The 16,161-nt window shown below is 62.2% G+C and overlaps 1 protein-coding gene across 1 annotated transcript; it reads right to left on the bottom strand.

Moving 5' to 3' along the window:
- Positions 1 to 7,293, bottom strand: ECEL1 (endothelin converting enzyme like 1). Its single transcript, XM_047871718.1, has 17 exons — positions 6,502 to 7,293; positions 5,823 to 5,891; positions 5,594 to 5,704; positions 5,383 to 5,475; positions 5,069 to 5,193; positions 4,186 to 4,408; positions 3,633 to 3,731; positions 3,341 to 3,415; positions 3,035 to 3,138; positions 2,655 to 2,713; positions 2,528 to 2,579; positions 1,880 to 1,947; positions 1,572 to 1,696; positions 1,215 to 1,280; positions 746 to 841; positions 449 to 525; positions 1 to 318 (listed from the first exon to the last, which is right to left on the bottom strand). The coding sequence occupies exons 1-17, from the start codon at positions 7,291 to 7,293 to the stop codon at positions 219 to 221; spliced, it is 2,334 nt and encodes a 777-aa protein (XP_047727674.1). The 3' UTR covers positions 1 to 218.
- Positions 7,294 to 16,161: the final 8,868 nt, after the last annotated feature.

Genomic DNA, 16,161 nt, shown 5'->3' with positions numbered 1-16,161 from the left:
ACCCCAGCATCTCACCCCCATGGCCTCCTGGAGCCCAGCCCCATCCCTGCTCCGGGCCCCTCCGGAAGTGAGGGATAGCAAGAAGGCCAGGTCCTGGAGGCCTTAAGGTAGGTGGCGCCCAGAGCAGACCAGTGCCGGGTCCATGCCTGCCCCGGCAGCTGGCAGGGAGGCAATTCGTGCAGGGCGGGTGGCGAGGGCGTGCGGGCCGATGGCCAGGCTCACCACACAGAGCACTTGTGGGCAGGGTTCATGGGTGAGTCCTTGGGGCAATGGAAGGCCCGGCCAAACTCCTCGAACTGGGACACGCTGCCCAGCACCCTGGGGCAGGCAGGAGGAGAGACCCAGCAGGTGTGGGTTCCAACGGCCACTACCCCCCAGCTTCCCCTCCCCATCCCCACCTGCTCCCACCCCAGACACAAGAGGATGAGGCCCAGGCAGGCAGGCCCACCTGTAGTGCTCAGGTGCGTGCTTGTCGGTCAGCACCTGCAGGTAGATGGACTGTGACCGCCGCTTGATGCACCAGTTCTGGGCCCCATGGCGGGGAGGGGAGGGGAAGAGAGGGGGAATTGAAGCCAAGGAGTCCATTGAGCAAGCCTGGCAAACCTCCCCCCACCCCAGCACACTAGGCCTTGAGCCCTCATCAGAACCCATGGGACCATTGCCTCTGAGAGTGGCTGATGAGAGGCAGGCCGAGAGCTATGTCCCCACCCCTGCCCACCCCCCACCTGGCCCCCACCTGGCCCACCTGGGCAAAGGCAATGAAGAAGAGCTGGTTGTGCGTGTACTTGAGCCGGTGCAGCGGGTGCTCCGGGCCGTGCTCCCGCACCCACTTCTGATAGGCCTGGGGGTGACAGTGTGGAGCTGCGGTGCCCCCAGTGCGGTGACCTGACTCACCCTCCACCCAGTCAGCCCCCTCACTGGCCCCTGTTCTGCACACCACCCGCCATGCCGAGCCCCAGGCTCCCTGCCTTCCGCCTTTCCTGAGCTGTGCTCCCTCCTGGGAAGGCTAACCCCAGGCAGTCCTCCTTGCTCTCCCCAAAGCAGCCTGGGAGTCCCTCCTTTTCCAGTGGACCCTGCGCCAGTCACAGGCCCCGCTCCCCCAGGCCAAAGCGCCATGTGATGGGGAGGCTGGGGCGCCCACGTCCCTCGTGGAGTCCTCATCAGCCCCCATCCTTCCCCCCACAGGAACGAAGGGCCAGGCGGGGGCAGCTCACATAATAGGCCAGCTTGAGGCCGCCCATGTCCGCGATGTTCTCACCAAGTGTGTGCTTCCCATTCACCTGCCGAGAAGGGAAGGGGCCGGGGTCTGTCTGCCGCCCACTGGCCTTCCTCAGGCCTTGCCACCCTGGGCCCCCACCCACACTCCCCTTCCCTCTCCCAGAGGATTTAGATGCGGCCCCGACCCCTTCGTGCCCCATATGAGTCTGCGTGAACTCCTCCACGCACCCACGTGAGTGCGCATGCACACCCTGGGCATGTGAGCTGGGCCCTGGGCACATGTGTGAACACGTGGGCACGCATGCTCCTCGTCCACGCCCAGCCGGGCCTGAGGGGCAGCAAGGGCATCTTACGCGCTGGTTGTAGACGGTGAAGTTGTCATACAGGTGCACGATGCACTCCGCCTTGCGCAAGAAGCGGCTGTAGGAGGCCTCCGTCCACCAGTGCAGCAGGTTGCCTGAGCGATCATACTGGCCCCCTGTGGGCAGCGGGCAGAGTGGTGGAGACGGACTCTCGTGCCCAAAGCCCCCTCTCCCACCCACCCACCGGCCAATGGGGACAGAGGGGCTGTGGGGTCTCAATCCACCCAGCATCGCCTTGCCCCCCCGCTGTCTGCCTTTCCCTTCCCCCGACACCCCCTCTGGCCACCCTCGGGCCTCACCCCAGTCGTCATAGCCGTGGGTCAGCTCATGTCCAATGATGGTGCCGATGCCCCCGTAGTTCAAAGACCTGGGCCCACGGCAGCAGCGTCAGGCCCCAGCCTCACCCGCCCTCCGAGAGCTCCACGCTGCTGCCTGGGCCCTGGAAGGCCCCGGTCAAGCCAGAGGTGGCCTAGGGAGGCCACAGTGGTGTCCCCACGGTCTTGGGGCACTCGTGCCTTAGAGTCCTCATACAACATGTAAAAGGGGCCAACGATACCTTTGCAGCTGCTCTGTAGGAAATAACCTCTAACAGAGCTGGGACAGGGGAAGAGACCAGGTTGGAGGAAGACATGAGGGAAACTGAGGCACCCCACCTTGGATTTGGCCTGTTTCCTCATCACTAAGCCACTTTTGAAACCCCTAAAGAAGCCTCAAACCAGGTAAGGGGGAACTCAGGACATTTAAAAGAAAGAAAGAAAGAAAGAAAGAAAAAAAACCTACACATTTTTCTAAATAACCAAGGATGAGGTAAGACTATGGGGACCCAGGATCTGCCACTGTCATGACCCCTGGGCCCAGCCCGGATCGGGACAGTCCCGGCAGCTTTCATGCACCCAGCAGACAGGGCTGCAGAGCTGGCTCTGGCTCATGCTGGGTTGGGTACTCACTGTGGAAAGTCAGGGTCATAGAGCGTGGGCTGCAGAATACCTGCCGGGAACACTACAGAGAGGGCGTGGTCAGCAGGAGACTGGCCCCGCCTCCAGGCCCCGCCCCTCGCGGGGCACGCCCCCTTACCCATCTGGTTCTTGTTGGGTAGATAGTAGGCATTGAGGGCCTGTGGTGGGAGCAGCCACCTGTGGAGGGAGGTGGGGGTCAGCTAGGGAGGCCCACGCTCCCCCCCCCACCTCCCAGCCCCCTCCTTCTTAAAAGCTACCCTAGTGACCCAGCCTGTGGCCACGCCCCGCGCCTCCTCCAGGCTGAGCCTCCACCCTCACGGCCCCCACCACCACCCGCCCCGGCCCCATGACCTCTGCACCAGCATGACTTTGAGGCGGTTTGCCCCCCCCCCCCCAAAACCACCACCCGCCCGCTCCCAGCCTCCTGGCCTTGGCTAAGGAGCCTCTCCCCATGGAACCTCCCTCCCTGACTCGCCAGGCTCTGGGCCAGGCACCCACGTGGATTTGTCCACCTCCTGCCGGATCTTCTTGACTGAGAGCTGGATGCTGAAGCGGATGCTGTTCAAGATGTTCTTGAAGTAGGTCTTCTCGTGGACCTCAAACTGCACAGGGGATGGGCAGCGCTCAGTGGCAGGCGACGGGCATGGCCAGACCAGCGCTGGGCGGGCCCCACGTCCCCCCAGGGGCCATCAGCCGAGGGTCATGGTTCCTTCTCTTCGGTCGTGGTGGGCCTCCCTGGGGGTCTTGGCCAAAGGCCGGGAGAAGCCCAGCTGGTTAGGCAGGGGGGGCCAGAGGCAGACCCACCTCGTACTCCTTGTCCACAGCCTCGGGTTTGAGCAGGAAGTCGGGGTAGCCTACCATCACCATCATGTACTGGAGCTGTGGGCGAGAGGGCAGCCAGGGCCTCAGGAGACAGCCCCCACCCCCCAAGGGAGAGGCTGTAGTCTAGAGGCAGGGCTCAAGGACAGGGGAGACCAGACCAGTGAGGCCAGCTCCACAAGGGGCATCTCTGCCTCTTCTGTCACTCCAGCCTGGCATGCAGTAGGCACTCCATAAGTGTTCGTGGAATCTACAGATGGGAAAGGGTCCACTTCACCTTGGCCCGAGCAGCTGCCTTGGTCTCAGCATCCATCCAGTCCAACTCCTCCAGGCGCCGGCCCAAGATGTACTTGATGTCTTCCACAAGCTGCTGCACCTATAGGGCCAGGGGTCAGGGATCAAGGGTCAACCCAGGAGGCCTTAACTCTGGGCCCCCAGCACCTGGCACGAGGGATACTACTGATTCAGTACCACTTCCCAGGCCTAAGGCTTGGTCCTGAGCGCCAAGTGGGACCTTGGAGGTGGGGATCCAGGCCTGGCCCCCCTTACAAAAAGCCCACAGTCTGGAAGCACAAACTGCCCCAGCAACAATCTACCGAGCATGGCAGAGAAGGGGGGGCAGGAGCCTGAGGGGCTAGCCCTCCTGTGGCTGATAGATGAGGTAGGCTTCCTGGGGGAGGTGGCCTGGCAAGAAGTCTGGAGCTTCAGAGCGCCCCTATCTGCAAGGGAATATGTGGGCTCCCCATTCTCGGAGCAAGGCCATGGGAGGACTCTACGCCCTGCCCAGCACCTGCACCCACACCCAACCCCCAAGCCCAGGGCAGCCTGACCTTGGCCTTGCTGGCAGCTGAGAAGTGCTCATGTACAAAGAGAGCTCCAAGCGCCATGCCAAAGTGCCGGTTGGCCTGGCCCAGGCAGACACGGGCCAGCTCCTGTGGCTTGTCACTGCCCTCCATCTCCCGTGCCAGCTCGTGCAGCGCCTCTCGGAACGGTGGTGACAGGTGCTCACTCAGGACCACCACTACGCGCCACACCAGGTAGTTGTGCAGGATCCTGAGGGCCAGGGGAAACGGCTGGGTGTCCACACAGGCTCATACGCAAGGGCCACCCACGGGCTCCGTGCCACGCCACTCCAGACCCCTCAGCCTGGGGCTACACCCGGCACCCGCACAGGAGCGGGGCTCACTCCAGATCCATGGAGCCGGAACCTGGAGTGGCCTGAGCCCCAGTCAGGGAAAAGGGCCCACACGAAGCAGGACACATCTCTGGCCCCTGAGACGAGTGCCCGATGCTGACCTGCTATGCAGTAGGAGGGTGGGCACTCGGGGTGACTGTCTGCCTCAGGACTGGCCTTGGGGGGCTTCTGGGCAGAGACCAGGGAGGCGCTCCCCAAGGTGGCCCTGGGGCAGCAGAACTGCACCCACACCTTCCGTTTCTGGAGTCCGGACTCAGTCGGCCTCACTCTCCCCAGATGAGGAAACCGCAGCTCAGGGAGCTCACAAGCCCTGCCCAGGGTCCCAGAGAGAAGGTGGGAGAGCCACCTCTGCACCTAGGGATCTGGACTCCTATTCCAGTGCTCTTCACATGCCTCCCCAGTGTGGCTACCGGACGGAGGTGAAACGGGAATTCAAACCTTACCAAGCAGACACATCTGGGGTGCGGGTGAGGGACGTGGAGGGGCAGGTGGGGAGGGGGGGTGATCAGCAGCTGTACCTGCGGGGTGTGGAGCGGATGAGCTGGGACACCTGCTGCATGTAGTCTGTGGCCAACAGCACCACCTCCTCATCCTCCGAGAAGTCCTCCTGGAAGATCTGGTCCAGCAGCCACTTCCACTGCAGCTGTGGGGCCGAGGGTGGGGGACAGTAGGGCTGGGTGTTGCAGGGAGCACAGAGGACGGGGAGGGAGTCCGGGAGACGCACGGGAGGACACAGGAATCCATGGCCGTGGAAGGCCTCGCCCCACCCTGGGGAACAACGGCCCTGGAGTCCCAGCATCAATGCCTCCGCCCCGCGGCGGGCCGCACTCACGTGAGGGGTGATCTTCTGCAACTGCCCCAGCGTCACCTTGTTGTACATGGAGCTGACATCCCGCCGGAGGTCATCGTACTCTGACACTGTGATCTGGAGGCGGAGATCGGAGTTGACAGGGCCCTGCGTAAGGGCGCCGTCCCCTCGGCCCATGGCAGTCCCCCCCCCCACTCACGTGGGCCCATGGCAGCCCTCCCCCGCCCCCGCTCACGTTGGCCAGCCGCTGCTCCAGCTGCAGGATCTCCTGTGCCTTCTGCTCCACGGCATCGGCCCCCAGCAGGCTGAGCAGGCGCTCCATGAACACCCGGTATGCTGCCAGGATCTGCACCAAGATGGGACATTTTGCAGGGGGGAGGGGGAGGGGGGGTCCGTGTCAGGCCCTAGTCCATCCCTCCTGGAGCCCCAGGCCTTCCCTGCAGTCCCACCCCATGCCCCCACACCTTCTCACTCTCCTCATCCTGCGCTAAGTACAGGGTCCTCTCCGGCAGAGTGAGCCCATCCTGGTCAATCTGGGGAGAGTGACGGGGGTCAGAGGTCAGAGATCAGCGGGCAACATGTCAGGTTCTTGCACACAGACTGAAGTTCCATCCAAATGCCCAAACAGAGGACGTAGCAGACACCTACTGTCGCCAGCCCCAGGAGCAGCACAAAAGCGCATTAGCCCTCCTTCCACCCAGAGAAGTTGGTGGAAACCTCCACCCCTAATCAGTCTCGCCTGGAGATTCGGGGAGCGGAGGAGGACCCAGTCCCCCCACCCTTCCTTCTGTAAGCCTTCAACCTTCCCCACCTGTACGGGGCACTCTCGGAGCCCACACCGAGAAAGCCGAGGCCCCTGGCATTCTGGCCCGCCCGAGCCCACTGGCACACCCCTCCTTGCGAGCTCTCACAGCCTGCCACGGGACTGGGAAATTGCGGCTCCCGCGGCTCCGCTAAGCACGGCAATTACTCGAGGGAAATTACTTGCGCCCTCCTCCCGCGCTGTGCGGGTGCGCGCTCCCCTCCCCTTGCCCTCCCTCCCTTTACGCATAGGTCGCCTTGCGCTGGGGGCGCTCGTGCGGGGCCGTGGCGCCCCCGGTCCCAGGCTGCTGCTGGGGGGCGCGGGGAGGGGGACGCACTCACGCGGATGACGTAGCGCGAGGAATTCCTGTCGTCCAGGCTGACGGTGAGCGAGAAGAGCGCGGCGGCGCTGTACACGCCTTGGGCCTTGTACAGCAGCCGGTTGAGGTCCCAGAGCGCGGCGGCCCCCGGGAGCTCGGCGGCACCGCCCAGGTCCCAGCCCCCGCAGTCCTCGATGACTTCCAGCATGGGCCGTGGGCCGAGCCGCTCGATCTCACGCATGTCGAGGCACGAGCGGAAGAAGGCGCGCACCTTGCGCTGGGCCGCACCCCCCGGCCCACCCCCGGGCCGCGCCAGCAGGCGCCGCAGTCGCTCCTCGTTCTGCTCGCCGATGGCAGCGATGGTACCGTAGGTGAGCTTGTCGTCGGGGATGGCGTGGCGCCGCAGCCAGCCACCGCACGCGAAGGAGTAGAAATCCTGGCACGGGTCTATGCTGGCGTCCAGGTTGGCGGCCAGGAAGCGGGCGGCGCGCGCGAAGGCCTTGCGCTCCGGGCAGCCCTCGGAGCAGGCGCCGCCGCCGCCGCCCGCGGCGCCGGGACCCAGGTACTTGAGCGCCAGCATGGCGGCCAGGATGGCGCAGAGGCCGGCGGCGAACACCAGTCCCGACAGCAAGCACACCTCGCGCCGGTTCCAGCGCGGCAGCCCCGCCCGGGCCCCGGTGGCGCTGCGCCCCGCGCCCAGCGGGAAGCCGGGGGGCAGCGAGGCCCCGCGCGCTCCTCCCGTGCCGCACCGGCTCACGTATTTGACCTCCTGGAACTCGTCGTAGTGAGCCGTCATCGAATATGGGGTCTCCATGGTGCCGCTGACCCCGCCACGCAGCCCTTGGCGATCTCAGCTACAGGATGCGCGGACCGTCGGCCTCCCGGCGAACCTCCGCATGGCTCACGGGCTGCAGCTGCGGGAAGGGTAGACGCAGGTTCAGAGAGGCACTGGGCCCCCGACGGGGCCCACAAGCACGACTGGAGGGGCGCAGGCCTAGGTCCAGAGGCTGGAGGCCACCCCGTGTCTCCAACCGCTAGCGGGTCTGGGGCCTGGCCTCCCCCAGCTACTCAAGAATGAGTCAGGGGAAGGCTCAGAGTGGCCACCACCTCCCACACGCACAGTGTCGTCCTTTTTTTTAACCTAACTCCTCTCCCACTGCAAACACATGCCTGCCGCGTATTTGGGGGGTCCCTGATATAAAGTAGGGGAGCAGCGTGCACGGGGCCTCGCACACAGTAGGCCTTCAATGAAGGACTGTTTCTCTTCCCTTTGCCTTTCTCGTCTGCGACCTGCTACAGCGAAGGCCGGGTGGGGGAGGGGGAAAACGGAGACTGGAGAAAGGAGGTGCGGTCAAGGGCGCGTCTACGCGGCCCCAGAAGCTGCACTGGAACTAGACGTTCAAGAAAGCGGCTAAAGAACCAAACTTTGTCCTCGCGGATGTCCGTAGGGCCGCCCCCAGCCCCGTCTTCTATTCGGTGGCCATAATGCCACCAGCCCCTTTCCCAAGCGGTGCGCTCCAACCGGCCCCGCATCGGAGAGAAACCCCGACGGCCTTAAGAAACTGGAACCGGTTCCGTCCCCCGCCCCTCCGTCCCCGCCCTGGGCCACTCCTGGCTTCAACAGGTTTTCCTCGGAACCCAAACTTGAGTGAAGTTTCACCCCCGGCGCGGAGCGAGCTGACCCCAAACGCCCCATACTCTGGGCGCGGAGCCTCGCCGCGCAGTCCGCGGAGCCGGAGAGCCGAGCCCGGGAGTCGCAGCCGCAGCCGGAGCCGGAGCTGCGAGGACACAGACAAAGCCTGGAGGCTCGGCGCAGCGGCGGCGGCGGCGGCGGATGTGGCCGCGTTGCTGGCCGCGGCGGCAGCGGACTCGGATGCCACTTACCCGGCAGGTGCGCGCCCGGGGCCGAGCTGGAACTGAGCGGGTCGAGCCCGGGCCGGAGCCGGAGCCGGAGCCGGAGCGGAGCCGGGCGGGCGGGAGCTCTCTCCGTGCGCCCGCCGCCTCCTCTGCCGGCGCGCCGCGCAGCCCGCCGGCCCCGAGGGAGGGGGCGCGCCGGCGGCTCCACCCTCCTCCGCCCGCCCCCCGCGCCCCCTCCTTCTTCCACCCTTCATCCCAGCTACCTGTCAGCTCGGTGGCAGCTCGGGGGCGGGGACGGCGGCTGCGGGACACGCTCCCGAAGGTCTTGCGCAGGCTCCGGGATCGGGGATTCCAGGTACAACTGTGTCCCGGGAAGAGTGAGGGCGCCTGCTATTCCCAGGAAAGGGTTCCCCTTTGATCTGATGCCCCCACTCCCGCCGGCCCGAAAAGGGCTCAAGCTGGAGATCAGGAGGTGCGTGGATTGTCCCAGCCGAGCCCACAGGACTGGAGACCGCCCGGGGAGAACTCCCAGAAAGACTATGGGGTGTGCTGAAATAGCTCCTGCACGCTCCTAGCAAGGTGCCTGGCACTGAGCAGGCTTCAATACGGGGTCTTTCTGGTCTTCTCCCTTAGCCCTGACCTTACCCATGCCTGGCGGGAGGGCATCTGGGGTTTTGGTTGGCCATGCAACCAGGAAGGGGGCCTCAGGGCTGAAACTGCACCCTTCCCCCAATCCTTGGCTGGCCTCTGCCCCCACTGCTCTGGAAGTCCCTGGCCAGGAAGAGAGAAAAGGACTAGAGAGTCATGCGTGAGCCCCTCCCCGCTGAGAACAAGGAGGGAGGCTGCTCTGCCCAGCAGCCCTTGTCCTCAGATGTAGGCCTCAGGCCCCTGCCATGCGTGCCATGCGGACTGGTGGAGGGAGGGGACTGGCTGGTGGGGGGGGGGGGGTTTACCCACCACCTTCTTCCCTTACAACTTGCTTTTTTAATGTGGGACCTCCCTCCCACGGCCCCCAGCCCCTGAAACAGGGGTCCGCTTCTGCCTGGCTCACCACAGTACCCTCAGGCCCTGGCCATGTGAGGCACAGGGATCTCGGGGCTTCTTGGACTAATGCTACTGTCTCTCGAGTCTCTCTGCTTTCTCATTTCCTATCACAGGACCCTGCAAGGCACCAGTGCTCCCAGACCTGCCAGTTCCAGCCTGTAGGACTGGCCTCAACAGCGAGACAGTCCAAGACTGCCATGGAGCCCCAGCTGATAACACGGACAAGACAAGGGCTCAAAGGACCCATCACCTTGTCCCCTCCCTGGGGCTTTTCAGCAGCCTGGGTCCTGGGCCCCTGGCCCTGAGTGGCCTCCTCTGCCCCCATGCTGCCTCTCCTGTGTCTGTCCATCCATCCGTCTCTATACCACTGCTCTGGATACTCTCTGCCTCCACCTCCGGCCATCCCAGGGTCCTCCTCTGCCCCACGCATTCTTCCTGGGTCCAATTAATTCTACTGAGGAGAGGTGGAATTATGTAAAATGTGGTGATTCCGTAAGGGAGGAGGGGAGGGCAGGGCGGTGGCAAAGTGGTTCTTTGTGCTTTTAATCTGCATTTTTTCCCTCAACGTTCCGTCTCCAGGAGGATAATTTTCCAGCCTTTTCAGGCCCTGATTGGTATCATTTCTCCAGCAATGACAGCTTTTATTTTCCCTGAAATGAATGCCGTGAAATTTCCAAGAAATATAAAAATGGATATTGTCTCAGGGAGCGGACTCTCTTCCGACAGAAAGGCACAAAGCAAACAGGCTTCCCTGGGGACCCTGCTGTGCCAGCCACTAGGGGGTGGGGGACCTGAGCCCTCAGCCCCTCCTCCCTGCCAGGTCAGCTCTCTGTCGGACCCCCTCCTGGCCATCCCTCTCCCGGACTCCCAGCTGCCATTGATCTGTTCCTCTGCCTCCCCGCTCTCGGCCAGGCCACCCTACCTGCCCGCCTCACTCCATCTTGCCTGCTCTGTTCAGCACCGCACCCCCCACAGGACACCCAACCTCAGAGACTCCCAGGACAACCCAGCCCCTGAGCAAGGTAACCAGGGCCCTCCAGAGTGGCCTGGGGATTGGGCCCGTGAGCGCTCAGTCCTAGACCCCCCTATACAGCCCGCCAGCAAAGAGCGACCAGGCCCTTTGCTTCTTTGCCCTTTGTCCCTTCTCAGAAAGAGAAGCTGAGTGCAAGTGGGGGAGGACACCAGGGGTCTAGCCTCCAGCTCCCGTGCACCCTCCTTGAGGCATCCAGTTCCAGCTCCCCTCCCCCCCATCCCCCCCTCACCCGATTGTCAAGGTGACCTCCTGACTGAGAAGCAAGAGAATGACAGGACACAGCAGCACCCAGCCAAGCCCGGAGCCAGGCAACGGGACGCCCAGCTTGCGGGCCGGGGAGGCAGGAGCTGGGGAGCATCTGCCCCCAGAGCCGCCTTGGAGAGAGAGAGAAGGGCTGAGGGTGTGCCAGGAGTAGAGGGGAGGGGTGCGGGTTGGTCCTGAAACCCTCACTTCAGCCCCTTCCCTGACCGAAGACCAGATCCCAGCCCACTCCTCCTGGGTGGGCATCACCAGGTCTGGGTTCCGGGGAAGGGTTCGCGAAGACCGCCCACGCCCTGGGGACCACAGTGGTCCCACCAGTGACACATCTGTTGAGCCTTCACTAAGTGAGGGGCAAAATGCTGCACTCCAAGGGGGCTGCCAACCTGAAGCCAGGCCGGGGTCAGCCTGGAGCCCAGCCGTGATCAGAACCGTCGCGGCGCCCCTGTGGCCTGCATGTAAGTGGGGATAGACTGGGCCTGCCACTCCAGTACACAGGCCTAGGAGCCCCTACCCCTGCCTGTGCTCTGCGAGATGCGCCCCCCCCCCGCCTCCACCCTGCCCACCCAGCTCCCCCTCTCCACCACAGACAGCTCTGCAGTATCTTCTGTGTCCTGGAAAACGCCCCCCAGCCAGCTTCCTGTCCTCTGCCCAGCCTCCCAGTGCTCACCCCATCTATTATTCACAGCACAAAATGGATTTTTAATTTGAGAAATGAAATGACTCTCCCAAGTGGCCGGGGTGGCGGGGAGGGGGCGGGGGAAGGCCAGAGCCTCTAGGCGGCCACCACGGTGCTGACTCAGACTCTTGTGGGAAAGCTGGGCGCCCACAGCAGACCTGGGGGACCCCAGAGGCCCACATGACCCATCACCCAGCTGCTACCTTCATTCTGCCCTGTCGCGGTGACTCCATGGTGTGAGGGGGTGCCTATCTTTCCTGCCTGAGCTCCCAGTGGGGTATGCTTTTGGCCAGAGAGGGGGATAGGGAGGGCTGGACCTGCACCCCACTTATTTCAGATGTTTGGACCTCAAGGGTAGCACTTGGGCTTTTTGGCCTGGTGTATCTCCCCCCCCAAACTGCCTGGCCCTCACTAAGCTGGGCTCAAGAATCACCCCCATGCAGACCCCTAGCTGAGCTCTGCTAGGTCCCAACGCCATGGCATGCCCACTCCAACCTGGACAGCTGCCCAGCCTCCCCACGGGCCGTGGGCTCCCGGTGGCCCTCCTCACCTCTCACGATAGAACTCACATACCTAGTGTGCCCACGAGGCAGTGACCTCTTTCCACCCTTCTCTGCCCTTCCTGCTCTGTCTCCCCACCTCCAACCTCTCTCTTTTTCTGGTCACTCTGACCTAGTTTCATTTCCTGGAACTTAGCTGCCTCTCATGCACCTCAGGGCCTTAGCACTTGCTGTCCTGCTACTGAAACACCCTTCTCCCGTCACCTCTTCCTTTAGCCAATTGCCACTCATCTTCTTGGGATGTCAGCCTCATTTGTCTGGTTGGGTGCTATGTCTGCAGGCTGGGGGCTCCCACCTACAAACCTGCCCAGGCTCTCAGAGCCTCCACATGCTTCTCCTTGGCCCTGGGACCCATCAGATGACAAGAGGGGGCCACTCCTTCCCCCTCCCACACACACACACACCCGATGCTCCCCTCACCTGTTCTCCCACTACCTGGTCTGTCCCACGATGCACAGACTCTTCTCTGGGGTCACCTACCAACCTCTGGATCTGTTTTTTCCCTTTCTTAAAAGAAATGTATAAGTACATTCTTGTTTTAAGAGACTTAAACTACACAAACGGACAGAAGGCAAATGTGAAATCCCTCCTCCATACCTGTCGCCCTCCCAGGCCTCCCCCACGTAAGCCCCTCACTTCAGCCTCCAGGCCCACATGGGCATCACTCTATTTCTTTAAATGAATGGGACACCACAGATGTGAGGGTTAGCACCCTGCACCCACTGGCCCGCAGCACCACTTCCCACCCAGCCTTCATCAGGGTCACATCCCCAACGGGAGGACGCAGGTTGTCTAGGACGCACAACCCGTCTGGTCATCAGAGACTGAGGCCTTCCATGGCTCCCGGCCTCTCACCCGCCCCCTGGGCCCACCCTGCCCCGGCTCCAGCTCCTCTCCGTCACCAGAAGGCTGTCCCAGCTGGTGGCGTGGCTCCCCACTCAGCCTCCAGCCATAGGTCCTCCCAGCACCTGCCTGCCCCAGGGGCTCACTGCACTTCAAGCCGAGCTCATCTTTAATTTCTCCTCCTCCCCCTCCGCATTCTGTGCATCAGGGACGGTCCCGTCTCAGGCTTGGAAAGGCTCCTTACTTCTTCCTCTCCTTCCCATCCAACCTGTCTCAGTTCTAGTCCTCAGCCCTCCTTTCCTTGCTGGAGGAAAGTGGCGTCTTCCTTCCGCTTGCTCACCAGGTGCTGCTCTGTCCCGCCCATTCCCGCCCCACACCCTCTGTGACCCCTCATCGCGGTTTCCGGGGCCTCCTCGGTCTGGCCTCAGACCCCCTTCCAGCCTCCTGGCTCGTGCTCCCCTAAATGTCCCTCCTTTCCAAGGGATTGAACCCCCACTTCTGTGCCTTTGTTCTAGCCATCCCCTCAGCCTGAATACCCCATCCCCAGCCCTCCTGTCCTTCATCAGTCCCCTCTCCAGGATCCCCTGATAGTCCCCCTGGCTGGGCAGGTCCCTACCTGAAGGAGCCTGCCCGAGAGTCTCTCCTTGCCGGAGAGGTCTGTGCCCCTATGTGCCCAGCCCAGAACCTGGGGCATGGACTGGGCTGGATGGAGCAGGCCCATGCCCCAATCCACAGGGAGGTCCTAGCCAGGCCCTATGCCCAGCCCCACTGCGTCCCTGTGAGCCCCTCTGTCTCCTTCCCTCCACAGCCCTGCTCTCCTACAAGGGACAGTTAGTGGCCTCGGCCACTCCCAGCGCTGTGGCTGGAACCCCCATAATAAAACACGTGGAACCCTCCTAAGTGCCAAGCTTTGTGCCAAGCATTCCACCTGCTTTACCACACTGAGTCTTAGAAACCCCCTGGGGGCCCCGTCACTGACCCCAGTGCACACACAGGAAAATGAAAGGCAGACACGGAAAGAAAGGTGCTCCAGTTCACCCAGCTCACAGCCCTGAAGTTGACCTTTGAACCTATCTGCTGCATTCAGTATCCTGGGGGCACGCACACTACCAGCTGGGAGATGAAGGGACAGGCAGGGCACTTAGAACCTGAGTGAAGGCCCAGCTGTGATCTCAGCCCAGGAACTGTGCTGAGTGGGAGGTGCTGAATCCAGGGGACCAGGCAGGTGCCAAGGTGGCTTTGGCCAGAGACCTCAGGAAGAAACTCAGGGCCTGCAGCCAGGCCCTTGGCCTCCCTTCCAGATGTCCCCACCTTCAAGGGCTCTTCCTGGATGTCTCTGTCTGAAGCACCCAGTTGTTTTCTCTCTGTTGCCCTGGGTACATCTTGTACAGCATTTGTCCCCACCTGACATTATCTATGACTTGGCATTCTCATGGTCTCTCTTTCTTAGCTGTGGGGACCCTGGATTTTTCCCATCACCCTGTCCTTGCCCGAGTGTCAAGACCTTGACCACAATGCAGTTGGGGGGGAGGGGGGGAGAGCCAGATTGACAGAGTCAAAGCAGAGTGGTGGCAGCGGGGGGCAGGGAGGAAAGGGGGTAGAGAGTCTGAGGCCTGTGGGTCTCTGGTTCTGACAACCAGGCCCCTTGGGTTTACTGTTTGATGGACAGGCCATGACAGGGAGCTGGTCTCCTATGCAAATAGGGGGCCTGGGTGGCTCAGTCAGTTAGGCGTCCCACTCTTGATTTCAGTTCAGGTCATGATCTCAGTTTGTGGGTTCGAGCCCTGCCTCAGGCTCTGTGCTGTCAGTGCAGAGCCTGCTTAGGATTCTCTCTCTCTCTCCCTCTTTCTCTGCCCCTCACCTGTACTCTCTCTCTCTTTCTCTTTCTCTCTCAAAATAAATAAACTAAAAAAAAAAAAAGATGCAAATAAAGCCACAAGTGTTTGGGGCATATAGGAAGGTAGGCCCCAGAGCCTGGGGTACTTCCTGTCGGGATTGCCAAGGGCCCATCGCCTGGGACTTCGAGAAGGGGGGTGGGCTGGAGCTGGGCAGAGCCCAGAAAAGCCAGCAGGACCTGAAGGACCTCTTCCTTGCTTCACAGGGTCACTGGGCCGAGCTCCCCTCCCCCCAGCACTCCATCATCATTTCAAGTGATTGGAACCGAAGGAGATCGTTAGCTAATTAAAGCCGAGGCCACTAATTGCCCCTTGTAGGAGAGCAGGGCTGTGGAGGGAAGGAGACAGAGGGGCTCAGAGGGACGCAGGGGGGCCGGGCATAGGGCCTGGCTAGGACCTCCCTGCAGACTGTGTTTTGGAGGGGGGCCCTGTCACAGACTCCCTGAAGTGGAATTGTGGGATAGAGGACAAGAGTGCCCGAATCAGAGTTCCCATTGAACACCCGCGTGTCACGGGGAACATCCATGCCCACCTCTACCCACAGCCAGCCACCCAGGGTTGTGGGCTGAGGTGGTGAGTGGCACAAAGCCCCCACAGACATCCCGTGGATGCAGCGACAGGCCAGATCTGAGGACAGCCAGCAGAAGACCAGGGGCCCCAGCCCCACACTGGCCCCCCAAGCAGGAAGCCTGGCTGCCAATCTCTGCCTCCCCGCCTCCCCTCGCAGAGATGCCAGCAGCTGGTATACATCCACACGTTCGACAGTACCAGCCTCACCTGGGGCTGCCCAGAGCCCAGCACCAAGCTCCCCCCACCCCCACCCCCACCCCAGCAGGGTGTTCCAGGACCTTCCATAGAAACTACCAAAGATGGTTATTCGTTTTCCATTGCCATGTAACAAACTTCCACAAACGTAGCAACTTAAAACAGCAAATTTATGATCTCAGTTTGTGTCGGTCAGAAGTCCAGGCTCCACGAGGCTGGGTTCTCCGCTCGGGGCCTCACTGGGCTGAAGTTGGGGTTGGTGGGGGCTGAGGCTTCTCACTGGTGGGGGGGCAGAATCAGTATAGAACGAAGGTGTCCCTTCTTTAGTGGCTGTTAACTGGGGGCTGTTCTCAGCAACTAGAACTCAGCTGCACCCCTTGCCTTGTGGCCCCTCCACCTCCAAAGTCATCAGTGGACAGTCTCCTTGGCACTGAATCCTTGTCATGCTTCGAATCTGTCTTCCTCACCTCCACCAGCCAGAGAAATCCTTTAAAGGGCCCGAGTAATGAGGTCTAATAAGCTCCCTCTCTTAAGTTCAACTAATTCGGAATCTTAGTAACAACTGCAAAATCCCTTCATAACAGTACCTGGATTTGTGTTTGCTTGAACGATGGGGAGAGTGTACACATACACTAGGGGCCAGGAAAACCAGGGGGCATCTTAGAATTCTGCCTCCGACAAAGGAGCAAAGAGCAAAGGTAAAAAAAATTGTTTAATCCTCACAGCAATTCTGGGCGTAGATGCTACT

Source organism: Prionailurus viverrinus, chromosome C1 (assembly GCF_022837055.1).
Source record: "Prionailurus viverrinus isolate Anna chromosome C1, UM_Priviv_1.0, whole genome shotgun sequence".
NCBI lineage: Eukaryota > Metazoa > Chordata > Mammalia > Carnivora > Felidae > Prionailurus > Prionailurus viverrinus.
Note: the sequence above shows the minus strand (reverse complement) of the source record. Positions and strands in the feature narration are given on the sequence as shown.